Genomic DNA, 26883 nt, shown 5'->3' with positions numbered 1-26883 from the left:
AGTAAAAGTTGGTCTTGAATCACCCGACCTGGGATAAATGCACCCTGGTCTGCATTTACAATTCTAACCACAACTCCTTTCATCCTGTTCACCATGATTTTCGAGATCGTCTTGTAAATCACATTGCATTGGGCTATTGGACGGAACTCAGTAATACTTACTGCATTTTGCTTTTTTGGAACGAGAACCAAGTGGGTGCGATTAATTTTCCTTACAAATTTTCCTGCTTTAAAAGAGTCCATAGCTGCAGCACAGACCTCATGCTTGACTATATCCCAATAAGTCTAAAAGAATTCCACCGTATATCCATCTGGTCCTGGGGCCTTATTATCCTTCATGGCTCTAATCGCTTCCCAAATCTCCTGTTCGCTGACATGCCCTCTTAAAATGTCTTTTTTAGCTTTAGTCACAGCTGGGCCGAAACTAACGTTCTCAAATGAAGCATCAGCATTATTATCATCCCTAAAAAGCTCACTAAAATATTCTCTACCTGCATTGTGAACTGCCTCAGACCCTTGAAAGAGAGTACGGCCTCCACTGAATGGCTGAGGGTGTAACACACACGCACGCACACATATTTACATATTCACATATTCTGTTTTTTCAGATATTCACATATTCTTATTAAAGAAAAGTTATGTCTGAATCTGAATCTAAAATATGATTTCACAATCTGAATCGAATTCGATTTTTAAAATCACATCCGAGTCGAAATTTCAAACTAAGTCCTGCCGATTTTCAAAATGTAAGGGCATTGGATGTAGAATATTTATTGAATCCATTTGCTCGTTATTTCGAGGTAAACTGACTCTTTGGGAATATGAATTTCGTTCTTTGATGCAAGTGTTTTCGTGTTGATTCTCAACCGAGATGTCTCCCTTTATCGAGCTACGTGTGCAGGAGAGGAAATTATTTTTGCGTGTCATGGTCTATGCGTGTTCCCCTACCATGGGCAGTGTCTGAAGAATTTCATAGTCTGGTTTGTAAAGGACAAGGGTCAAGGTGATCTGTAGCAGTCACAAGTATAACGACAAAGGAAGCTAGCTAGCTAGCTAAGCAGACTATTACCTACCATAGTTGTCTGTTGTGTACCATCCGCTATATATTAGAGTCTGTCACGAGATTGTGCAACTCATCATATTTTGTACTTTTGTTTCCTCTTTATTTTTTTTGGTATACGTATGACAGTCCATGACTGATTTTCTCAACCTACCATCCTTCTTTCAGGGCCCGTTTGGCAAGTAAAACAGTTACAAAATGATTCATAAAGGAAGATTTCAAAAAAAAAAATAAAAACTTTTAAGATGTTCTAAGAATCTTCCCTAATCTTACATACATATTAATGGAACAATTTTATACTGTTTTTCTTTTTTTTGCCAAACGAAGCCTCAATGTCATTATTTGGCTCTCTTTAATTGTACCAAAGCTTTCTTTCAAATGATATATTTTTTTAAAAGATTGTCCATCCTTCCACAATTTCGTAAACTACTGTTATGGTCTCCTCACGGTCCAATACTCAATGGAATACCACAGCTAGTCTTGTTTCAATAAAACTTTACTGAGATAACTACCAACTGTGGAAAAGCCAGTTGGAAGCAGTGATGCTTAGTCATGATATGTTGCAATTAGTGGCTACATGGACAAAGGTGGAGAAAGCCAACTTGATGCTGACTCCCTTACCAGGAGAAGGCTGGATCTACTTGCCTTAGGTTAGATAAAGGTTACTATTTTTGAATTTTTCCCAAGACCAATGATGCAAGCGGCAACTGTAAGCTTATGTGACATGGCTGCCAGTATGCACCTAGATATATAGGTAAGTTTCAAAAACATTTGGGATATATTATATATATAAGTAAATTTATTTTTTCTGTATTTTAATTTTTTTATCAAAGTTATTTGAATCTCATACATAATTCAAAGTTTTATTAAATAAAATAATACATAGATGGGAGGTCTAGCCGTCCTCCTTAAAGGGTGGAGGGGGTAATCAATAATCTTAATCGTCCTTTAAAAATGATTACCAGACTTATAACCTTCAGTAAAAAGTTTAAAATGTAGACCATTAAAACTTCATGTAGACTTCTAATCCTTTGAAAATGACTCCCCTCCTTCCTTAAGGGGGTGAATTCTGATTTTTTGAAAAAAACCGTACGGTCAGGTGAAATTTCACCCACCCGACCTAAACTTGCGTCAAACGGGGTGCAATTCATCCCATTTAACGCGTAACATGAGCGGGTGGAATTTCACCCGCTCGATGGATCCCCCCCCCCTCCCCCGGGGCTCGAGACCCGCTCGATGGATTCCTCCCCCCCCCCGCTCCACTTTCCCCCTCATTTCCTCCCTCGGCCCGCAGCTCCTCCTCGCTCACTGTCTTTGGCCACTCCCACCGTCTTCGCACTGACGGTCGCCGCTCTGCATCTCTGCCGGTGATCTTCACCTTTCTCTGGTGATCTTTCCCCCTGTCTCTCGTGCTCTCTCATGCCCTCATCTTCTCCCTAATCAGTGGCCTCTTCACTGTCACACAGCAAACGGCTTGTCGCTCGCAGGTTGTATGGCATCTCCCTTCCTCTCTTTCTCCCTTTCTCTCTTGCTCTCTAATGCCCTCCTTTTCTCCCTTTCTCTCTTGCTCTCTAATGCCCTCCTTTTCTCCCTTTCTCTGTTGCCGTAACATATTTTTTCAGTTGTATTTTCTACTTAATCATTAGTAATGGGTCTTTATGACATGAATGAATATTAGCAATTGTTATTTATGATGTGAATGGAATGTTGTTGTTTGTGAATCAAGTTCGACTGCAGAAGTTATTTTTCATCGTTGGCTTGAATGCGTTGGGTTCTTCTTGAAGGGCCTTAATGTTGTCATACAACAGAGCTTTGCCTCATCTCAAGTGACATGGTGGATGGTTTATTGTTTTCAGCCATAGGGCATAGGTGTAGACATTTTTTTCTTTTGGAAGACCATTTTTCAATCAACTTGTTACAGATCTGAAAAAAGTCCCATAAATTTTCTACCATGTGCATCAAACATGGTTAAATTTACCAAGTTAAATTTTTCCTTCTGCATCAAACAGGGTTAAATTTATCTGGTTAAATTCTTTCTATGCATCAAACATGACCTCAAATCGGAAGAGGGTTAAATTTCATCCTGTTTTTTTTTTCAGAAAAATTTACCATGATAAATTTACCACGTTAACGCACCCTAAAAGAGAGAGAGAGAGAGATGGAACGGGAAAAAGAATGAAATGAAAGGGAAAATGAGGGAGGGGAGAGAGAGAAAAGGTAGGAGAAGAACAAAAGGAAAAAAACAAGAGGAAAAAAAAAAAAGAAAAGGTGGGTGCATCAATAAAGGGAAGGGCTATATGGCATTAATGTCGACAGCAAACAGGCGTTCTTAACCAATCGAGCAAAAGAGAAGGGATCATATGAAATCCTGCACAAACGTCTCTAACATGCCAACAACAATAAAGAAAAACTGATAGCAATAAATGGTTGTCACCATTGCTTAATTGGCAAGGCTCCACAAGCTACCCTTCAACCTTGTTGAAGTCTATCTCTACCGGCTTTTTATATATCAATTTTCATATTTTTCTTGGTTATTCCCTCTTAAGCATAAACCGGCTTTTTATATATCAATTTTCATATTTTTCTTGGTTATTCCCTCTTAAAGCATAAAAGTGATGTTCTTGCTCTTTTGATTCCTCCCTCAAAGCACACTTCGTCCTCTTGATCTTCTTCTTCCTTCCTCCTCCTCTTCTTCTCCCCGCCTCTCTTCGTTGCCACCATCTCATGCATTTATGCCTTGTCCGGTTGCTGCCGAAGGAGATGTTACCCGCCACTGCCTTTCATTTTGAGGCTTAACCAAGGGCGGAGGGAGGGAAGGGCCCAGCTAGGCCATGGCCGGAACCCAGGCAATTGAAAAAAAAATTATATTGAAAAATTTGAAAATTTTTAATTGTGCTGTGTATTGTTTGAATTCGGGTTCAGTTTGGCCCTACTCAGATCTAGAGGTCGGACTATTGGCCTGCCCTTAAAAGAAATCCTGGCTCCGCCACTGGGCTTAACGGTGAGGGATCCAATTCTAGGATCTATGTCTGAAGGTCCGGGTTCTTTTTAAACCTCCATGCTTTGTATCTTCCATTTTTAATTATTTTCTCCACTCCAAGTCGTATAATCTATTATTTGCCAAGATAACTCCCAGTATTTAAATAACTTCCAGATTAACCAGGGATGCTTGTGTAAATAATTTCTCAAAATCTTGATTTTGAAACAATTATTTAATACATTCTTCGTTGTTTAAATTTCTTGCCCATCTTTCGTAAAAAAAAAATATTACGATCATATATGTGTTCCAGTAAATTTCAAATCACTCTTCCTCCTTAAAATGAGCCAAGACTTTTTCTCCTAAAATTTATTTTCGAAAAAATAAAAACTTGACCTATGTCCATGATGATTTTAAGAGGCCTTCCTTTAGTTCTTCCAAGTCATGATAAGGATTAATCATACCTTCACTTGCACACACTATTTGAAAATTATGCACCCTTCCGTATGATCCATGCCATGCATAATCTATTTTTAAACCTATGTTATGGAACAATATTTAGAGATTTTGAAGCAAGGAAGACATAAGAATCAATCTTTAGTTTGGTTACCCCTCTTAAAAGCATCAGGTGAGTCCCATCTACTAAGTTTTCCAGCAAATTTTTTGAAATGGGTGCGAGTTTCCCATATTATCTTCCAAAAGAGGGGCAATTGCAAAAAAAAAAAAAAGGAGGAGGTCCCATAAATAGATATGGCAGCCACACAACCTTATAGCCTTAAGTTTGAACTATATTGGGATTTCATTAAGTTTGGTATGTTTTGGCTGCTGATTTATTTGCTTTTGTATTTTGGACAAATTAAAGAGGCTCGTCGATGTTGACTTAGATTTAGGTCACTTTTAGTTCTCATAGAGGTAAGATTTGTACAAAAACCATGTCTCCTTTTATTATTTTAACCTCCGTCTTAAACCCCATTGCATTACAGTCAACTGTTTGTTGGTAAATGTATATATTGACTTCATTTTGCTAGGCTTATCCATGGAGTCATATATAGTTGATGGCCTTACTAGAATCATAGGGCATAATCTAGGTAGATCAAATAGAATAATGAGCCCGCCTATAGTTTTTCCTGGAGGAGCCTATGCCATGTTCTTCAAGCCTCAATTTGAGTAGAAAGGCATATCATAGATTGCATAGACAAGGCTAAAAAAAACCCTAGAGTCCAGTTAGAGTCCTAAACCTCCTTTCAAAATAATGCATGATAGAGTTGACCTTTAGGGAGCGTTAGATGCTCATGATTATCTATGCAACCAATGTTGAATTTGGTTAGTGTTTGAATCCTCTGTATTCCATCCACTTTTTTGACCCAAAGTTGTCTTTTTACTCAAACCTCATTCTCCTTGATTTTATGTCAATGTCTCGATTTTGTCTCTACCTTGATATTCATCATCTCTTGTTGCCTTGATCTTCTCAACATTCAGTCTTCATTCAATACTGTGTCCATCCTATCTTATAGGGCCAATCACTTTCTCATCTCTTTTTCTATCCTTGCACATATTGGTTATCCTTATATCTATTGCTCTCAGCCCCTCAAAATGTAAGTCTTTTTTCCTCTGACTACATCAGCTGTGGTCTCTCCAATGTCAAGGTTATTAAGAAACATCCTTTGGTATCTGACTGGCACTGTCCTCAGTGTTCCAATTGTTTTCATATGTCCTCTAACTACTCGGTGGAAGTGGCGTGGAGTTACAAGCGTGGATGCCAATTTGATGTATGCCCTAATAGGAAGATGAACCCTCGGACTTGTACATTTTAGTTTTTATAAGGAGAGATGAGCATGCTATTAAATGGCTGAGAAAATTAATTTTTCATCAATTTAGGAATCGTTTGGCAGCAATAGCAATGACTCTCCGTGAGTGTGTCTCATGAATCTATCAAAACATTTTCATAAAATGCTAGAATTAATGTTTCATTCTCAATCTTTGAAACAAATTCAAGAGCATTCACACAGAGTGCCCTTGCTACCAAACAGCCCTTTAGATGAACATGATTTGCAAGATATTCTAGCCCGTCTAACAGGTCCAAGAACTTGGCCCATACTGGAAGACATACGATATGAGAATATCAACTCGTAGGATGTCTATGACGGATTTATAGCATATTTACAATAATCCATACTATCCAATCGGCTGCCCAAAAAAAAAATCAACAATATATGATCTTAAGCTCAATGGCAGCAAATTTTCTTCACAGATTAGGGAAAATGTGTTGGTGTGAGGACGACTCAACTTTTCTCGAGGGATGGAGCTACACATATTCCAAGTGGCAATAGCAGCTTTGGCCTTTCTCTATAGGGGTTTAATGTGAACTGTCAGTCATGGATGTGAAATTTATATTTGTTGTGTTGTTCAAGTTGTGAGTGAGAGTGTGCAAAATTTTTCCCCAACATAATTGACATGTACCTCGATCTGTCCTACAGTGCTGAGTAATAATTGCTAACATATTTAGTGCATAGTACGACTTGCCTACAGGCATATCAAGCAGTGACACAATTAGTCATTTCATAAGCCAAAATGGTTGTCAAATAAAAAGTAACTAACAAAGCCCTAGAAAATAAATCATTGTTTCCATTATGATGGCGGCGTCCACTCCCCAAGATCTCCCCTGCATCAGGATGTGAGTCGTGTGTCCAAATGAGAACTTTAAAATTGCATCCAACGAAACTAAATACTTGTGCATGGTGCATGGCTCAGGCAAGCAATCCATAGGCAGTATACACAAATTTGCAGATGCAGCCAATTCTATATGATGCAAGAAGATTATACATATACATGAAAAATATGCAAAATGCAGTGCCGACGCGAACAGAAACTCTAGAGAACACACATCGTCACAAATATCTTCAACTTTGGGAAGTCGAGTGAGACATATGTCAACTAAACACCGCGTGAAAGTAGCGCAGAAGGGAATTGATGACTGGCCCTTCACTTCTCCACCATTACCGGTGGAAGGAATAGCACTGAGGCTCTCAAAACCAGATATTGGAGCCAACCAGCATGCAATCAAGGTAAGTGCCATCAACATGCTACGTTCTTGCAACGCCCTGATTGCTTATTGGTTGTGTCTGCAACAATCCGGATCTACGTCAATGTTGAAGATGATGCCTTGAGGCTAACGTTATTCTCATTTTCGCTAAAGACTCGAAACCTTAATTGGATTCGTTGAAAATTGACACATCGGATCAGATCAGCTAAAGAGGGAGTTCTAAGAAATATCATTTTCCCATAGGCACGATCAACCAATTTAGCACCACCTTTGCAGAATCTAAATGCCAGCAATTTCATAGGCTTAATCTTTGCAGTTGCAAGATTAAATTAGAAAACTGATTTCCAAATAAAGAACTTTCATTAAAATAAAATCAAAAGTTTATTTGTTACCGTTTATCTTTCCATAAATCTCTCTGGCTCTAACTGTTACTGGGCATTGGAAAACCCTGAGAGATGGACTATAAAAGCCCAGTGAATCACTCGTTAGATTATCCTAGTCTGCACCTCCCAAAAGCAAACCTAGAAATTATTCTGACTCTACTTTTCTTCTTCTTCTTTTAACTGTTGTTGTTGCCTCTGCCATCTATGGTAAACCTGCTGTGCAGACTCAGATCCAACCACAGGTGCTGTTTCGCTGTCGAAGATCCAACAAGACCAAATGAAGAAGTGCTCAGGAAGTGCAACTTTATAGTGTTTTTATGACAGATTATCTGAGAAAACATTGGCAACCGATAGAATATTCTTCTTGTGGTGCGTCTATTATATTGAAGGCTGAGGAAGAAGCATGGCATTTATTTCATACTTTAGCAAAAAATTCTTTACACCCTGCGTCTTCCTGATCCCATAAACGGAGGGCCACTTCGAGAACCATGAACAAAAGTGGCTTGTTTGATTCTTGTCCATTTGATGCTACACAAAGTCGGTGAATCTCCTTAACCACGAGATCCCCTTTATGTGTCGGCCTTCTGTGCCCCAGTGGTTTCTTCCTGTCTTGGAGCGGAGCCAAGGTTTCTTTCTTGGAGAGAGGGAGCAATAAAATTTTGACAAGCGTCTAATCAGTAAGATTGGTGAAGGAGCAACTAATGCAAGAACAGCCAATTGAAAAGCAATAGTCGTGGTTGAAATCTTTCAAGCTACCAGCAAGTGAATGAACAATAACATTTGATCCCTTTCTCGGACTACATTAAGATTGGTGAAGGAGCAACTAATGCAAGAACAGCCAATTGGAAAGCAATATTCGTGGTTGAAATCCTTCAAGCTACCAGCAAGTGAATGAACAATAACATTTGATCACTTTCTCGGACTACATTGTAAGGTGTAAGAAAAATGCATCGTGAAGGGGCCAAATGATTTTTGGTCACATACCGAGTATTCGGCTTGACTCAGGCCCTCGGACTCGAAAAAAAACACCGGGCTGGCCCAATAAATTATCTGGTGGACCTTAGTGGGTCAGACTAAACTCGGTTCAGCTCGATAAGATTTTTTTTAATATATATTTTATTGATTTTTACATATAATTATAATATTTTATTATAATTAATTATATTTATATATTATTTTATATTAAAAATATTTTTTTTTTAATTTAATCAAGTGAAACTGAGGCTCAAGTTTTAGGTGTCGGATCGAACCTGAGTCAGGTTTTGAGTGTCGGGCCAGCCCGATGCCCAGGCTTACTCCCAGCTCCACTTGAATCCACCACTATTCAGGTGTATGCTCTTCTCTTTTAAGTGCGCTGTGGTGTGAGAACGAGATGTGTGGACTGAGATATGCACCGCACCCCAAAAGAAGAGAGAAAGCTTGGGGTACTTTGGAAATTTTGAAAAAAAAATGTTTTCTTTTTTTTTTGCTTTTATTTTTTTCATTAATTTTTCTGTCCTTCTATTGGACCTATTCTGGTCATTATATCGCCCGGTGCATAAATTTTTTGTACACCACTATTGTGTCGTGGCAGTTCAATTTTCTAAATTTGTTACCGTCCACACCTACAAGTATTAGACTATTAGGTATACGTCCCCATCAGGAAATCCACTAATAAAAGGACCCATTTTCTAACTCCATCTTTTTCCACTGTTTTCATCGAACCAACATTCGATCCATCCAGTGGCACAACTTTCATTAAATTTGGTCTCGAAAACAAGCGTTTTTCAAAAATCTATTTCTCAGAGAATCTGGTTTCAAAATTTGTTCAGATAGAACTTTCCTCATATTGATGTTCAGAAAGAACTTTTTTGAGGTAGAAATATGAATTACTGGTCTCATTGTCAAACTACCCCTATATTTCTGTAGGAAGACATATTTTCGACAAAGACTGAATCCGGTAGAATCTCGTAGCTCTCTATGAAGTCACAACTTATTTTCAACAAAGCTTCTTTGTCGTCAAACCAGAGTAAGTCTTATTTTTATAATCTCTTTCACTTTTTACTCAAGAAACAAAAAAAAGAGAATGCAACAAGACTAGAGAGTTTTCAGTAGAGAGAGAAAGAAAGAAAAGTTGGATGTAACTTATGTTTTTGGGAGATGCATGACTTCCTAGTTTGCGTAAATGACTCTCCTTAACTATAACCAGTTCGAATTTTACTATCTTGTTTACATATATAATTTAATGGTTTCTGTCGTGCGTTATACAGGAAACGCCTTGGGTGTTAGGTGCCGCTAAATAGGTGGATGGTATCACGTGAGGTGAGGAAGGAGGGGAGACCCACCGTCCGACACAGATCCGAAACTTTCACCCACCCCCAAATTCTTTGTTCCTTTGCTGTCGATGCCTCAGGGTCTCGGCAAGTTGCTGCTGGTTTTCAACCGTTCCCCAAGAAAGGAAACGCCTCTTGCAAGTCCCAGTTAAAAGAAATCTCCTCACCTGGTGAAAACAATGTACCCAATTTAGAGGTGAACACGCGCGCCGAGTCGAGTCGAGCTTGGCTCGAACTCGATTCCAGCTCGGCAACAACATTCAAGCTCGACTCCGTAAGCTCGACAACCTCGACGGCGGCCACCGGAGTCCGACTTTAGACGTCTGGTAGAAACAGAGGAAGAGCATGGTAGTCGCCGGAAATCTGCCCCATCTACTCTCTCTCTCTCTCTAAAAAAAACATTGTGAAACCGAGCGAGGGTGGTTTTCAGAACCCTCGCCCGAACTAGGGTTTTCAGAAACTCTAGCTTGGGCGAGGGTTTCTGAAAACAAAACCCTCGCTTGGGCCAGGGTTTCCGAAAACCTAGCCCTCGCCGGAGCGAGGGTTTCTCGCTCCGGCGACGCTGCGAGTGTGAAACCATCTCCCCCGAGCGTTTTACTCTTGCCCGAGCGAGGGTTTCAGGTGCCATGAAAACCCTCGCTCGGGCGAAGAAAGTTTTGGAGAGAGAGAAAAGGAGAGAGTAGAGGGGTACCCTGCTGCTGCTTGGAAGCTGGAGGAGACGAGCCTGGAAGGAGAATACTGCTGCTTATTTGGAACAACAAAAATGGAGGCAAAGGTATTTGGAAATTTCTAAGCAAAAGAAAGAAAGGGGAGGGCGGGAAGCGTGGACTATAAAAAGTTGGAAAAAACAAACTCATTCGCTTTTCTTCCTAACAAAAAGAAATCAGCATCACCACTCACCATCAGACTTTTTCTTTTTCCTCGGATCCCTGCCTATACAACACAAGCATGCGACACCCTGCCCGCAAACTAAAACCTAATCTGAAAATGGAGTCCCATTTTTTTCCCAGAGCGACGTTCCACATTTTCAAGGAAAGTTGCAGTGTTGTTCCATCCAAAACTGAGTAGTTTAAGCAAATGTTATCAAAATACTTTTCTGAATCTAATCGGAAACCTTATGAGTTATCGAATTGGATTTGAACTGAAATTGGTTCTGAGTTTAGGTCGCTTAAAAAATGTGTTCCTAATCTAACCTGAAATCCTTTAGGTTGGATCTGAATTGAAATTGGTTGTGAGTTTGGATCACTTAAAAAATGCGTTCTTAATTTAACCTGAAACCCTTTAGGTTGGATGTGATTGCTTTGGATCTTAGATCTGAAACTGTGTTAAAAGATGTGTTTTTCAAGAACTCCAGTTTAAACAAACTGAAGGTCAAAATGAACGTCTCTGTTCATGTTACATGTTAAAGCTATGAATTTAATGTCCGATAAGAGAAGGGTCCAACCTTAAATTCATGGATCTGAAATGCCTGTCAAATGCATCTCTAATTCATTTACGAAAAGAAAAAAAAGGTGCTTTGCTTTGGTCCTATCAGTCCAACTGACAAACAGGTTTTTAAAAAACTGAATAAACAACTAACTTTTTAAAAAGGTAGCTTCCGCACGATCATTTTATTTTAATGTGTCATCAACCTAAATTTTCACGTACGAAGCATAAACACATCAGACAATAACAACACCATTTAAGAAAGTAAAAATAATATATTAATAATATTATAGTCAAAATAATGCTTTAATAATACTATCCTGTAGAAAAACAGAGAAAAACATTATGAATTTCATACTCTTTGCTTAAAGCAAAGGTCATTGTCCCCCACCCACTTATCCCCACTAAAGTTTCTCTCTCTCAATATTTTGGCCCTTTTTTAAAATGATTATTTTTTCAAAGAGACATAAGACACTGAATAGAGACATAAGACACTGAATAGAGACATAAGACATTGAATCTGGCATGGGAACATATAGTATTGCAAAGTCGCTCATTTTTCCAAGGTTTAGAGCTGCTTTTGGATTTAAGTGGTCATACAGTTATCCACATCAACTTGACAATAGTGTTATCACTGTTTGCAATCTAAAAAAATAACAACTGCAATAATCCAACTGATGGCAGGGTTTTGACTATCTGGCCAGTGCTACACCCTTTAAAAAAAAAAAAAAAAAAAAAACATTATTTATGTATTCGCCGGAACAAAATGGTCACCCTCTCATTTAATAAATCCACTGGATGTAACGATTCCATAAACACCTATCCGGATCCGAGTGCAAACAAAAAAAATTAGCCGATTTTTTTGAGGCTTTAGAATTATCTCTTGCATGAACGCCGACATTCTCATAGCAAGGTCATCCCAGTGTCGATGGTTCAATCAATGAGGAGCGAAGGATAAGCAGAAGTCGGTGGTCCTCGAAAGAAGTGGGGGGTTGGTGCTAAAGGGGATTGGCTATTTTCTCATAGCACAGTCTTAGGAGTTTATGTGGTTCATACTAAACCATAGGATTGTAGGGCAGCAGACTATTCGTTTGGTAAGTGGGCCCATAGAATGGAGAAATCATTTGAAAAGAAGTGGTAAGTTCTATATGGTTGTGTTTGATTATTGCAGATCATAATCTCAAATCACTGCAACCTAGCTGTGGAAGTAGTGGAGATGGTGAATACAGATGGTCGATCAATTCACCAGTTACATGGGCCTCCCCTAAAGCCTTCATTGGAGGACTTCAGATAACTTTTAGTAAGAATATCATGTGCTTGGAACATATATTCCTAAAATACATGTTTCATGAACATTTTTCTCTTGTTTCAAAGTTCAAACAGCATAATGTGATTAGATCCGTTACTAGATTGGGTTAGATTTAAGCATAACATTCAATCATTCATAGCCATTTAATGGTTCCTAATAAGAACATAGTGGTCAAACAAGATGTGTTTCAAACATACAATGTTTTTTTGTCAAACGCCTCCGAAATGTACAAAGGATATGAATGCTGCAGACTTTCAAATAAACCAACAAGACGCCAACATTGCATAATTCATCTGGGAAAATCCAACTAACCAGATAGTCATCCCAAAACACAAGTTTCTAGATGCCGCCAATGCAAACACAGGGTTGACCATCTTAGGAAATCCAATGACCAAGAATAAAGCCAGTCAACACAGTCATGAAAAAAAAAATTAAGTAAATAAAAGTCCAATCTCTGAGGTGACTTTGGCATGGAGAATGTGCAACATCGAAAATACAAAGTTCGACCTGAAACCTAACACAAAGAATCTCCACAAATCCACCACAGTTCTCGATAGAAAGACCACAAATGCAAGAACCTTGTGTTTTGGTGCATCGACAGCATCTAAGCAATTTATCCGCTTGCTCACACAGACTTTCTTTCAAGATCGCAGTTGTAGGGCCCATTAAAATGTTTCATCATCCATACACAAACAAGCACCCGTACACACAATATACAAAATCTTCACATGCGCTCACAACTATCTTTCTCTCGCATCATTCAATGCTAACCCCGAGTGTTACACATACATAAAATAGAGAATATCGTCCCCTCAAGTATGTATATACACATGCATATAAAGAAAGACCCTCCCTAGGTGTCACAAGCAACCTATTACGAAAAAAAAGGAACAAGAAGAAGACCATTCCGGAAGCAAACGGAGGAATTAGAAATTTCAAATGTTTAACACGAACTTAGACAACGAAACGTACCAATTCAAAATTATACATCACATACTAAGAAACCATTTGCCATCGAGAAAACAGGAAGTTTGCAAGGATGCTGCAACCATCGGCAAGCACACTGGTGAGCCAAGCATATCCCATAACGACATGTAGAGGACACATGGACGTTAAACGATTGCCTTCTACACCATGGATGGCTTTTTCATATCATGCAATCGGTCTTCGCAGGCAACCTCCTGAAGAAGTTGAGAGGGACGGAAGGGAGCTTGTGCCTGAACCTGGGATGCCTCAACAGGTAAAATCCAACGATGATGGCCATCACCCTGAACGGGGTAACATAAAGAACAATAGCGGCAATGAAGCAGAAAGTCACAAACAGGGCAGTTGCCCGTGGATCCCTCCAGCTCAACAGGGACTGCAGCCTCTCACCTTGGGTCGCCAAGTCCCGACCACAGTCTGGATCCTCCCTGCGACACTCCTCAGGCGATCATACCTTAGCCTCACTATATCATTTGGACGAGAGGTTGGGAAGGTGTCAAATTCCTCATCCAGTTCATCAGGGTGAACAGCTTCTGCATGAGACAATCGAGCATCCATATGAGGCGGTTGCCTCGGCCGCCACCTGAAGTGCCATATACCAATCAGGAACATGTAGAGAAATATCGTCGGCAGAATCAACTCAGGATACAGAACCAGGATCAGGAATAACACGTGAACCAGAATGGTTGTCAACGGGTTCTTCCAATTGCATATCTGATCAAACCATTTGCTTACTGCTATCAATCCACTCAGGACATTCATTATCCTCAAGAAATTAGCCCTGCTCCTCCTCATGCTCCACATATGAGAATCGACATCCAACATATACTCCACCACCTCTTTCCTTAAAGGTGGTTCAGCTCTGCTCAGCCTCATGGATACAATCTGAGTAGCTTGGTGCCTAAGAGTATCTAGCTGAGTAACGGAAAGGGGATGAAGGTAATGCATCTTTGGCAGCAGAGGCTGCGAGTAGATGTGTAACATATTGAGCAATGAAGAACATGTAAAGCGAACCGCCAGATGAACTTCGCCCATCTTCTTCACCCCAGAAGAATGCAGGACAAGCAGAGGATAATTATGCGTGTAAACACGATCTGTCTCCAAGGTCGAGAGGCGTATCCTCACCTTCCCAATCCTTGAATCTTTGTTTCCAGAAGCTTTCTCCCCTAGAAGATGACAATTATCAAAAACTCCCACAGTAATCACAGTGCAAGGATCAAACACCTCCCAAGTATACTGCTCGTTCCATCTTGGTGTAAAACTGTCGATGATTGTCCTGGTCCTAACCCACTTCTGCCCATACTTGGCAACACAGTAAGCATCTGTTGTCCCCCTCCCATCCTTTGTCTTCATCGGCAGCAAACCCTGTGCATTCAAGATACCCAATTCCAGGACCCCAATCGCAGGCTTCCACAATTGTTTGGCAGTCGGTCTCAGATCACTGCTATAGTGTGTAGACTCATCCAAAACATGGTACCCACCATCCAAGCAGATCCTCAGGTGAATCCTGCTAGCAAACTTGACCTCCTTCTTCTTCTGCTCGCCACCGTTCTCCACAACCACATGCTTCTCAAGATTGTACCACTTGGTGTTCACAGCCTTAGAGTCCAATCTCCTGTCTACACTCTGCAAGGGGATGACAGTCTTCCCCAATACCTCATCCTTTCCAGGCGCCACCCTGTCCTCCACACTCAGTACCAAGTGTTCCTCAAAGGGCTCCGCCGCAACAAACATCAGATCTTCATTCCAGAGAGGATTAGCATTCCTACTTGGAGACACTCTAGTCCTCAAAAGCTGGTTGCCTATCATTGCCTTAACATAAACTTCCGGATACCTACCCTTGTCGCTAATCTGTAAGTCCTGAGCTTCGATTACATTGACTCTAACATACCAAAGCTTAGGTGAGAGGTATACCTTCGATCGGATGTTTGCTAGGCCGTCGCCGGGAACAGCGGCCGCATCAGAGTGCCACGCTTCTGGAAATGCCTCATCTGCCTGGGTACCCATCCACACAGCCAGCATGAGCTCACCCTTTGACTTCTCGCCCTTGCGATCCTCGAGCCTGTACCACTGAGGGGCCAAAGGGCTGTCGGGCGGAACACGCTTGGGGACCTCGTTGAGGTCGAAGACCACTCTGCCCACGAAATCATCCTTCACCAGATCCTTATCCTTGACGACACATTCGAGCAGGTTGGATTGCACCCGATCCTTGGAGAAGGCGAAGACTTGGTTCCACTCAGGGTTAGTCTTCTTCTCAAAATGGCGGGTCGTCCCCTTGTAATTGCCAAGCTTCACTTCGACATAGGGGTCCAAGCTCCCGGTGACGTCCTTGGCAGGAAGATCCTTCGCCTTGACGACGCGGACGTAAAGGTACTGCATCTGCTCCACTAGGTCATAGGTGCTCGTGAGTTTGTCACCGCCGACACCCCCGCCGCCAAGGTGTGGTGACGTCTCCTTGAGAGCGAAGTCCTCCATGGGAATAGGGCGCTGCATTTCGCCTTACAGAGAACAACACCAGGCACCCAAGAAGTAGAAGACAACGAAGCAATCCTGGTTTACGCTTTATGAAAGTGTCAAGGTAACAGACAAACTAGGTTCAGAAGAAAGCAAACGAGAAGACCTAGTTCTGCCCGGCGAAGAGAAAATCTGTCTTTCTGAGAGACCGCATTCCACGGAAATGTGCAAACTAGAAGCCTACGCTGAAGAGATTTACTTTCCAAAAGAGTGGAGGAATGGAAGTAAAACAGGCAGCAGGAAAAAGAGCCCTTAGGCTTCAGGGGTCACGGAAAAGTCGGCATTTTTCTATGATGGATGAAGCTGCATTGCAGGAATAACATCTGAGGGAACATATTTAACCGATCGCTCTCAAGAAAAAGAGGGGGAAAAAGGGAAATGTGCCCCAAAATGCGTTTTTGAGGAGAACCTGTTCAAAGCCAGCAATCTCCCGCAGCGGAGAGCCTAATCTGGGGACTGGTTAGACTACGACGGCCCAAATTTATGGAGCGATTTTACAATCCTTCCCTTCGCTTCTGCTTTTCGATTGTGGAGTTACAGACAAGGAAAAGAAGAAAAGGCTGCGGCCAAATTCAAAATCATGACGACAAACCCTAAGATCAAAGGCCAAGGGAAAGGGAAGAAGGCGAAAAAAAATTCAAAATGCCGACGTTTCAGGAATTTCACCCACTATTTCAAATCCTTTTTTTTTTTAACCAACGATCCCGAATATCCAAAAAGGATACGAAGCCCCAGGCGAGCGACGCTCGAATCTCAAAACCTTATCCGTTCATCTTCCGTCCATTCCGGGTTCCCAGCCGTAGATCGCGATCCCGAACCTGCTCCGAATGGCCGAGTGACTAGATTTTCCGAGAACTTGCAACTCTCAAAAAGAGGAGCACAAGAAAAAAAAGGAAAAAAGGAAAAACAGCTCCTCTTTGAACAAAACCCTAAGCCATTAAAGACGCTCAGAGTCCGTACTTTCAAACCAGAGGAAGCGAGAGAGAAAGCGAGAGAAAAACCGTACAGTCTCACAGTCTCTTCCCTCGCTACTTTCCCTTGCAGGCCTTTTTAAAGAGACAATGATGATTCCAGAGGGGACCCGGTTCATGTTTAGATGCGGTTTCGATATAGTATCAGCAGGTACGACCCGGTTCGGTATTTGGGAAAACGAAAATAGGGCGTATCGAACTCATGTTTTTGAGTCTCTCTCTCTTCTTCTCCACTCATGGCATTGAAAACTTAGATTCAAAACTTCACATCACAATAACATGTGACATTTCAAGGAACATTGGACCATGAATCACTGTTTTAGATCAAGTGTGAACATTTCTCTTGCCACTCAAAAGGAAATTGACAATCAAAATGTTTGTTTATTCTAGACACAAGATAAACAAATTCTACTCTACATTCACCTGGTAGACGATTGGAAGCGTGGCCAGAGTTTAGGAGTTTGATGTGATGACGCTATTATAAGCAAATACCATCCAAACCACAAGTGCAGTGGAGGTATACATACATACATGTATGATAAATTTTGTTTATAAGTAATTAGCGTATGGCACGATCTACCTTACAATGTAATACAATAACTATTTGCATATTGGCGCATGGTTTGACTTGTCATAAGCAAATAATGTGCTCTACTCTAATTAAGTGAGCGTGTAGATTGGGCATTGTAAATTCTTCTAATGAACCATTCCATAGTATAAAATAAACTGACTTATATGCATAGCAAAATAGTATATACTCACACATATAATAAAACCCTCAAAACCAAAATGTAGACTATAAATACGCAGCAAGTGGGTCTGGGCGTTGGCCGGTCCGGCCATGCCAGGCCAGAAAAGTTTTTGCTGATAAGTACTCAGCTCGGCCCGTTTACAAATAGTTAAACAAGCTGGGTCGGGCCTGGGCGCCATGTAACAGTCTAACAAATTTATTCGAGTAAGACCAAACTAAACTCGAACATAAAAATACATTACGTAATTAAATTTTTTTAATATATATTTTTTCAATTAGGTGAGAGGAGAGGAGCAGAGCAGGTGTTAGCAACAGCGACTGAAACAGCAAGTGGAAGTGGAAGGGACTCAAAAGTCAGGGGCGACGGTGACGGTAGCAGCTTCAGCCTTCCAAAGTCAAACTGTTAAAACTCAAGCGGCACAAAATGAGGAATGGAGAGGAACAGGCAGCACCAGCAGCCAGCAGGTTCGGTGATGGTTGTAGAGGCCGACGGGTGGCGGGCAGCGGCAACGGCAACGGCACAGTTCTTCAATCTTTCACTGGAAAGTTCAAAAGAATCAAAATCGTTGAGCCGACTAGGCACCCGACGAACCGGGTTTGGTACTGGAAACTGGCCTATTATTGTGTCGGCCGGGCCGGGCCGGGCCAGGCCCGACGATACCTGGCCAACCAAGTTGGCGAGCGTACTCGGGGCCAGGTACCCAACGACTGCCTGGCCTGGCCCGGTGCTCAGGCCTAACAACAAGAGCTCCTTAAAAAAAGACAGGGCAACAAAGTATCGCATCATCAAATCTGAGAATGAGAATACAAGTAATTCTCACTGTAGCATCACTATTAATCAAACGATGTACATGAATATCATATTTTAGGCTTGCATAATAGGGGCCGGGTTATTCCCTCCATCCATTTATTTCTAACTATATATTAAACATCTAATGACAAATAACTCATGAATGCAATGAGAAGTGGGTTCAGCCCATGTGGCCGCCACATGGGCAGAGCAGTGTTAAGCCGATCACTTTGTAACATTGCTCATTTGCTTAAACTTGTGAATTTGCATGTGGGTTAAGTCATTGACTGTGGAAAACTCAAGCTTCGTTCCATCATTGCACTGAAGACTATATGGGCGAGGTGCACTCTTAGCTTGGGTTGGCCCCTGGGCCATTCCTAATTGAATTTGGACAACTTAGCCAACACCATTAAACAACCAGTTGGCTCCCAGCTGCATGCACCGGTGCCCACGACTTGGTGGATTCAGGCTCAAATTGTTTTTAGGTACAACCATGGTCAAAGGATTTGGGTTGTCTAAGAGAGAGTGCGATATCTCTGAGAATTTCAATTAAATCATTTTTAAGCTAGCTCTACATACATAGATGTATTAAAGACTTGCATGCACATATGATAAAATCATATAGTTTCTTTCAAAGCAAGTCTTTAATACTATACATGCGTTGCACTAAGTTTTAAGTCAACACTATGACATATGTCACATACTCAGTACGACTTGCAGAGAAGCTAAGTCAAGCAGGACTAGTGTCATGCCTTGAGACAGCAGCCCTAGCATATGAGCACCTTGTTTATACTCAGCCTTTGCATGATGACATTGGATATGAATACTATATTTCGAATTTCAATATGAAATCTAGAACACAATGTTTGAATTTCAAGTTTGGATTACAAAGTGTAATAGATCTCCAAAAACTTGGGATCTCAAGTCTCAAGATATGGATCTCATAAACCCTAGATGACAGTAGGTCCTGATTTTTATTTTGACCTGGATCATTTTTTCATATATTTGAAATTGGATCTCATTTTGAATAGAGATGGGATTACTGGAACTTTTTAAACCACTGATGTGAGCTAGATCATTGGAGCCTTTAGAACTATCCCTTGATTTGAACTCAAACTTTTAACTTTGGATCACTAACTAGATCACTAATATAAGTTGTTGGATTTCTAGCTAGATCATCATGAACCTCAATATGAATCTCCAATGAAATAAACTTGATTAAAATTTGGATCTCTAGGGCCACAACCTAAGTCCCTAAACCCTTATTGACCACATCCTAATCGTGTATAGCCTAGTTGTGTTGATCATGATGACCTAGGCTCATTTCTGCATGGGTCTATGGTGAACAATGCTCATGAACTATGTCTCTCTTTGAGTGTTCCCAGTTCATAAGCCCTAAATTCTAAAGATCCAAATAGATTTGAAAACCGGAACTTTTCCTAATCCAGCGCATGTTTGCTGTGGTGCATTTATGAAATGGATGATACTCAATCATTGGACATTAAATCATGAGGTCTAGTAATTGATTAGATTACCCTTGTAAGAGTGCAAGGAATGGTCACACATTGACGGATGGGCCGAGTCCCATTTTTCATGGATTCTCATGTAATCTAATGGAAGCGATTACAAGTTTTCCCAACTAACGATCTTGTATGATGTAAAATTTTGTATGTAAACAACATATATGTCATGCATCCCATGGAACCATATCATATCATTCTCATATTCCATAAACATCATACCAAGAACACATCATCAATTCATCATTCAGTTTTCATACATCAGCAATTATGTACAAGCAATTATCATCAAATCAAATTATTAAACCATGTTCCTTAGTGGATCAACCCATATTCACTACTATACTTGAGTTTGGTTATTCTATTATTGGTACATGTTACAACTATTCTTACAATAAAAATATATTTTTAAAAGTGCCTTCAATGCAAAAATGCATTAGACGCTGTCCAGTTAACAAAAAGGCCCTGACTTCTAGAATTGTAAGAAATGAATATGGCTTAGTTCAATCATTAGTTAGTTGATTGTGACAAGCATAAAAAAATTGCCTGGCATTTCAGCCACATTGTTATGGACTTATGGCCAGAGTTGCCCCATACCACTTTCATCCTGGTGCCTTCCTATGCTGCACAACAGTCGGTCCTATATACCCTCATGGGTGTATTACCTCTCGTGGCTCAGGAATGTGTGTGGTTGTATGCATTTGTTCACTCTAACTGTCCTGTGCTTTATATTGTTTGTTGTTGTTTTAGAACATACATTGTATACTGACAGCATACATCCTTACCATAGCAAGACTTGTAGATTTAATGGTCAAGCATCCACTTATTATTCCAAAACATATGTGCTTGTTTTCTATGATATTGCCTTAGAACTACCTAATCATCAATGCCTCAATAACATGTATTCCTAAAGTTTATTCTCACATGCTCATAATTTGGTTATATGTCATGATAATCTTGGATTACATGAACGACAAGCCTTCAAAATTTAGGCGATACTCATAGTTTGTTTGACGATTTGCTATTATTTGCTTTCCATGTCCTCACCAGGTAGGAAAATTTGCACATTGATCATGCAGCAAGTCCAAGAGTTGCGAAACAAATTATGAAAGAAATAGAGGTTGACACCATTTCTTGGAGCCTATAATTTTAGGCTCCGGGTGTAATCATTATGTATATACATAAGTATATGCAGTAATGCAAAACATTTTAACTCTATGATAAGATGTTGTTTTTGTAAAATGCACCACATTGTTATGCACTCATAGACATGTGATGCTTCTTAGTCTACAACAACTTATTTGTTGAGGATAGGGAGTGCCATGCACTAATTGTTGTAGCTTACCATTGAAAAGATAAGTCTTATATCTAAGATTGTGAAGAATCTTGAATAACTTATAAAAGAGGATGTTAAGTGATTATTTGTCATAATTTCTAACTTTTTTGGGTCTAAAGTAGAAGTTGCTAGGGGCCAAGTTGGGATATGCCGGAGTAGGAGACCAAGTCCAATCTAGGAGTGAGGTGGGTTGTGACATTTGATATCAAAGTCAATTCAACATTCAGACTTGAGGTCCCACACACGTTGACATGTGTGCCTTAAAAGAGGGTAAATTGTAATACTTCATTGAAAAACTTAGTCTTGTATCTATGATTGTGAGGAACTTTGAGAATTTATAAATGAGGCTTTTAAGTGATTAGTTGTTCGGTTCCTAACTTTATTGGGTCTAAAACTAAAACTAATAGTGGGTGGGTTGGAATCCATCGGACAGTACTTGAGCCCAGTGTGGGATTGAGTCATTTTTGGGTTGTAACATTTGGTATTAGAGTCAATTTAACATTTGGCCTTGGGTTCCCACACGTGAAAAACTTATGTTCCCTAAGGGGTTGTTAAGTGATTGATTGTCTTGATTTCTAGTCTTTTTGACACTAGAGCATAAGTTAGAAGCCTACACCCAATGTGGGAGGTAGCCAAGTTGTGAAAATTATGTTGGTATCTTATTTACTAATTTCATAGGACATGTTAAGCCCTATGCCATTATGTAGGTGCAAAAAAATTCACTTTGTATTACAGCTCCACTATACACCATTTAACAAGTGTATATGTGTGTTGGTGTCATCACATAGGAACAATGTCAAACTATCTCATTTCACTCTAATTAGAGCTTCATTAACCTAAAATTTAAAAACACCTTAGTTTACCAGTCGACACTATGTCAACTTTGCCATTTAACCCTGAACCATATGGAAATCCTAAGAGTTGATCAACCAAGACTATAGCAACTACAATCATGTCTATTTTAGACTATTTAAATCATAGGGGTATCGTTTTTGGTTAACATATGCTCAAGTAAGCTCATTTTTGCTCGATTCAACTTCATTTAGCCTTGTGGGATCCATCATCCACTTCCCTATAAATAACAATTTTCAGCTCAATTTTTTATATACTTCTTAAACTTATCATGCAAGAAGTTCTACATACTGCGTTCAGCTTAACTTTAATGGTTCATGAAGTACAACTTCCAAATGTTAGTTCCATAGAGTTACGACCTAGGCACTAGGTCACTCTCACTCCCGTTTTCGACCAAAAGCAATTAACTCATATTGAGCGTAAGGAAGATTCATCACACCCATAACCACTTAAATTCTAGCTAAGCTCTAGTTCATTTGCCCTAGATTCAGTTTAATTTAGTTTCCATATGTTTGGAGATCACTAGTGTGCCACACTCTATTTTTAATATCTAAACTCAATTTGGCTCAATCATGCATACTTAGCTCGATCAAGTTGGGAATAGGTTAATCACAATTAGATCTACTCACTCTCAACCTATATATATATATATATATATATATATATATATATATATATATATGAATGACCAATGACAGTTTGAAATGCGGTTTAATCTCTATATTTTAACATTTTTATAAGTTTAATGCCATGTCCAATGATAGTTTGGAATGTGGTTTAATCTCCATATCACTACATTTTCATAGTTTGGAATGGCTTGTGGGGCATGTTGGTGAATTCGGTGGGTCCACATCAGGTTGCGTTGAATTAGCTTAGTTGCCAAACCCTAAAGCCTGACCCTGATCTAACTTGATTCAGTTAAAGCAAACCTGGTCAGGTCTATTAAGCCCAATTTACTTAGCCCAGACTCACCCAATCAAACCCAAGTCGGCATAGACTGGCCAAACATAGACAAACCTTGTTCCAATGTCAATTGAATCTAGGTCCATCTAGGCTTGAACCTAGCTCAGCAGACTCAAGCTTACTAAAACCCATCTCCAGCCCGACTCAGTGGACCTGATTGAAGCCCAGCTCAACCTGACTGACCCTAGTCCAAGCCCATTGAACCTAGAGGGACTTAGAAGAGGCCACCCCCTTCATTCAAAACCAATTTTTCAATCCAAATATGCATATAGAATATACAATCTATTATCTGCCTTTGGGTCAATCATGATCTCAGATAACAATACATGCATTACAAAACCTTGTGATCAGCATTTGCTTAACCCTGTTGCAGGAAAAATAAACCTGTCACATATTAATAAGATAAAAAATTAGAACAACCATTGATGAGCATTCATAGATTGACAACCCCATGATCAGCATTCACAAATTGACAACCCCATGATCAGCATTCACAACATGTGAGTAGAGACATTGTTCCGATGAAGAATGGGAAGAATAGAGAGACAACCACAAGATGCAACGATACTCTTCCCATGTTAAAAAAGGAAGAAAAAAAAACACTAAAACAGGAAGAAGAGACGGATGGAGGATCTTCTAATATAATCTCTCCTCGAGAAGGAAGAAGAGGAGAAGTGGCTGACCCGTGTGATCCCAGTGAGAGGGACTAGGCAGCGAGAAGAACCAGGCAGCGAGCAGAACACCACCAGCGGAAACGCGTCAGAGGAGCAGCACTTGGTGGGTGGAAGCAAAGTCAAGTGCGGGCTGCACAGTTCAGCAGAGTCGAGATACTAACGGGCAGGAGAAAACTTTTTACCCTCGCCAATTTCAATTTTGGGTGTAAGTTTTACGGGTGTTTTGGAGTCGCTTTTTCAAAAGTTGCCGCCCCCTCTAAAGCATCTCCGAAATCCGACGTCTAGGTAAGGAGAGGAAGAAAAGTAGAAATAACAGAAGAAGAAGAAGAAGAAGAAGAAGAAGAAGAAGAAGAGAAGGAGGGGACGAAGAAAGGAGCCTGCTGGGAGACTCTCGAGCTAGGTCATCTCCAGGTGCGGGTCCTCTTTCCTTTGTCGTGGCTGCTTTTAGCTCCTTATTTCCGGGTTGAGTTGATGAAGGTCATTGCGTTCATGCGGAAATTAAGAAAGATATCCATCCATGTCCACACCCAAATATTATACTCCTTGGTTGGTTTGAACATTGACAGCGCTCTCACAGTTGGACTGCGTTTTGTCTAGGAGCTCTAATGGACTTAGATGAAAGCCACAGCGTGAGTCCGATGGAGCGAAAAGGCTCCAAGCAAGGCAGGCTCAAAGAAACCACTCTCAAGCAGAGTATGTACCTTTCCGTCCTCTCCATTTCCCTGTTTTTGCTTTTGTCTTGCTTTTCCCCAGTTGTCTGGTACTCTTCTGCAGTTTTACCCCTATGCTGCATTAGTTCTTTATTACCCGTAGAAATAACTTCCGGGCTTTTGGTTGTTCCAACTTAATTTCTTGCTTTCGATGTTTTTGGTTTAGAGTCACCGGCGGAGTTCTTTGCGGAGAACAAAAACATCGCAGGTTTCGATAACGTAAGCTCCTTGGATCAACAAAGTTACTTAGAAATGAGGATTAAGTTGGGAATGTTGTATTCTGGTTCATCTTAGAGTAAAGTTCTGTCCTTTTTCTGGATAAGTTATGGACGAATGCCAACACCTTTTGATGCAAGATGGAGAAATGAGTTTTATTCAGGTTGTTGAATGATCAATTGCAGCCAGGGAAGTCTCTGTATACAACGGTACGTGAGCTGGTCGAAAATGCACTTGATTCAGCAGAGTCTATTTCTGAGCTGCCAGATATTGAAATAACCATGTAAGTTTGTTTCATCTGTCACTTTTATTTGTATATGGGAAACTGGATTGTTATTTACACGTTAAGTGGTGTGTACTTGTATGCGTATAATTGCTGATTGGTAAATTAAATTGAAGAACATGTAGGAGAATCACATGAATTTCCTGACTTTTGAGTTCCAAAGAAAACTGATTGGGATCCAACTTGGGACGTTAGTAAAAAAGGGAAACATAGGTAGTGTTTGATGACTCCAAAAATTAATATGGGAATTGAATTCTATGATTGTTTTCTTGGATTAAGGTGGATGAATATTTTTTTTTCTCTTTCCAAATTCACCCCTTGTTTGAATGTTTGGAATAATAACACCACAGACCTTATTCTGGTGTTCGATCATAAGACAGTCGAATGGTGGAAAAAAGAAAGAACATTGCCTAGCATGCTCCTATGTCTCTTTGAGTTTTGCAAGCTTGTACAATGCATTAAGAATCTTTGACATGCAAGAAATTGGATGGTTATAACTTGAGTGATTCATAAACTTGAACTTGGATATTGACAACTTCTATTTGCACCTTCTACTTCCAACCTTTGGGGAAAAAGGGAAGAAAAAAAAAAGAAAAAAAAAAGCCCATTTAATTTTCTGCCATTTATGTGCTCCCTCTTCCTCTCTTGTGCATCATTTGATGGTAGAAGTAGAACTGTTGAAAAGGCTTTATTAGAGAAGGAAGAGTCCCTGCTTGTTGCAATGGGCTTTGAAAGGTTGAGAAAGTGTGGACAAGAAGTTGTTTGTTTGGGCATTGATCATTTGCTAAATAGCAAAGTATGTTGTTTGCTTGACAATTGATCGAGTGAACATTAAGAGTTGAAGTTTGGAATTGAAGAGATGGAGGTTGCAAAGTATGGGAAGTTTAGGTTATGCATAGATAGGGAAGGAACCTTCACAGACATCTACGTCGAAGTTCCCTACAAGGCGGATATGACAGTGATGAAGCTCCTCTCCATCGACCCAATGAACTACGAGAATGCCCTTGTAGGGGGCATCCATTGTATACTTGAGTTTTCTAGGAGCCAACCCTACAGTCGGTGAAGATCCCCACCAAGAGGATTCGTTGGACTTGGATGGGTAACACCATTATGACGAACATCCATTTGAAGAAGAAGGGCAAGAGGATCATCCTCTGTGTCACCAAGAGCTTTTGCAACCTTTTGCAGATATCTGACCGGCCTCGGCCAGATATCTTTGACATCAGGGTGGTTAAGATATCAACCATCCACATGGAGTGGTGGAGGTTGATGAAAGGGTCGAGTTGGTGCTTGCCAAAGAGGGTGAGGTGGTTGCCAAACGCATCTACATTCACTGAGGAGTTCCAGGTGAGTTTGTTTGTGTTGCCGAGCTGCTGAGCGAGGTGACTCTCTAGGTCAAGATCTCTGCGTTTTTTACCTGGAAAAGAAGTCCCACTCCTTAGTGTGTGACATTCATTATGGGAAAAGAATCCTAGTTCTTCGTCTAAAATGTCATCATTCATTTTTTCCCAGCATTTGATGGATCATGCAGTTTTTCAAAAATTTTCAATTTATATTCCACTTCTATAGTGGAATCCTATGCAATCAAATGCCCCCACACAGATACATGTAGTTGTATTCTCAAAGCTATTCTACATCTTTAATCTTAGTGAAGCAAGTTAGTGAGGCAGGGCTGACAAATATAAACTTGTGCAACTTTGGCTGTGACTTCGAAGAGACCATGCACTACAACATGCTAAAAAATGCTTATGAATTGAGTGCCTCGTCTACGTGACAACATTTCATTTTTTGGGTGGTGTGAATATGACTAC

The 26883-nt window shown here is 40.3% G+C and overlaps 2 protein-coding genes across 3 annotated transcripts in view; one reads left to right on the top strand and one right to left on the bottom strand.

The window, feature by feature from the left end:
• Positions 1-13418: 13418 nt before the first annotated feature.
• Positions 13419-17025, bottom strand: LOC116256194 (FT-interacting protein 3-like). Its single transcript, XM_031632479.2, is given in 3 exon segments — positions 13419-13900; positions 13903-16052; positions 16732-17025. Coding segments are annotated over 2 exon segments (2328 nt in total). The 5' UTR covers positions 15986-16052; positions 16732-17025; the 3' UTR covers positions 13419-13655.
• Positions 17026-23806: 6781 nt separating this feature from the next.
• Positions 23807-26883, top strand: part of LOC116260166 (DNA topoisomerase 6 subunit B) — a 68119-nt gene continuing 65042 nt past the window's right edge. Inside the window, exons 1-5 of one of the 2 annotated variants that reach the window (XM_031638293.2) lie at positions 23807-24068; positions 24149-24274; positions 24461-24556; positions 24740-24792; positions 24975-25072. In XM_031638293.2, coding sequence (XP_031494153.1) covers positions 24469-24556; positions 24740-24792; positions 24975-25072 — 239 coding nt within the window. In that variant the 5' untranslated portion in view covers positions 23807-24068; positions 24149-24274; positions 24461-24468. Of the gene's footprint in view, positions 24069-24148; positions 24275-24460; positions 24557-24739; positions 24793-24974; positions 25073-26883 lie in introns of those variants that run through there. The other variant, XM_031638300.2, reaches the window with a different exon arrangement.

Source organism: Nymphaea colorata, chromosome 1 (assembly GCF_008831285.2).
Source record: "Nymphaea colorata isolate Beijing-Zhang1983 chromosome 1, ASM883128v2, whole genome shotgun sequence".
Taxonomy (NCBI): domain Eukaryota; kingdom Viridiplantae; phylum Streptophyta; class Magnoliopsida; order Nymphaeales; family Nymphaeaceae; genus Nymphaea; species Nymphaea colorata.
This window is presented reverse-complemented; position numbering and strand designations above follow the sequence as displayed.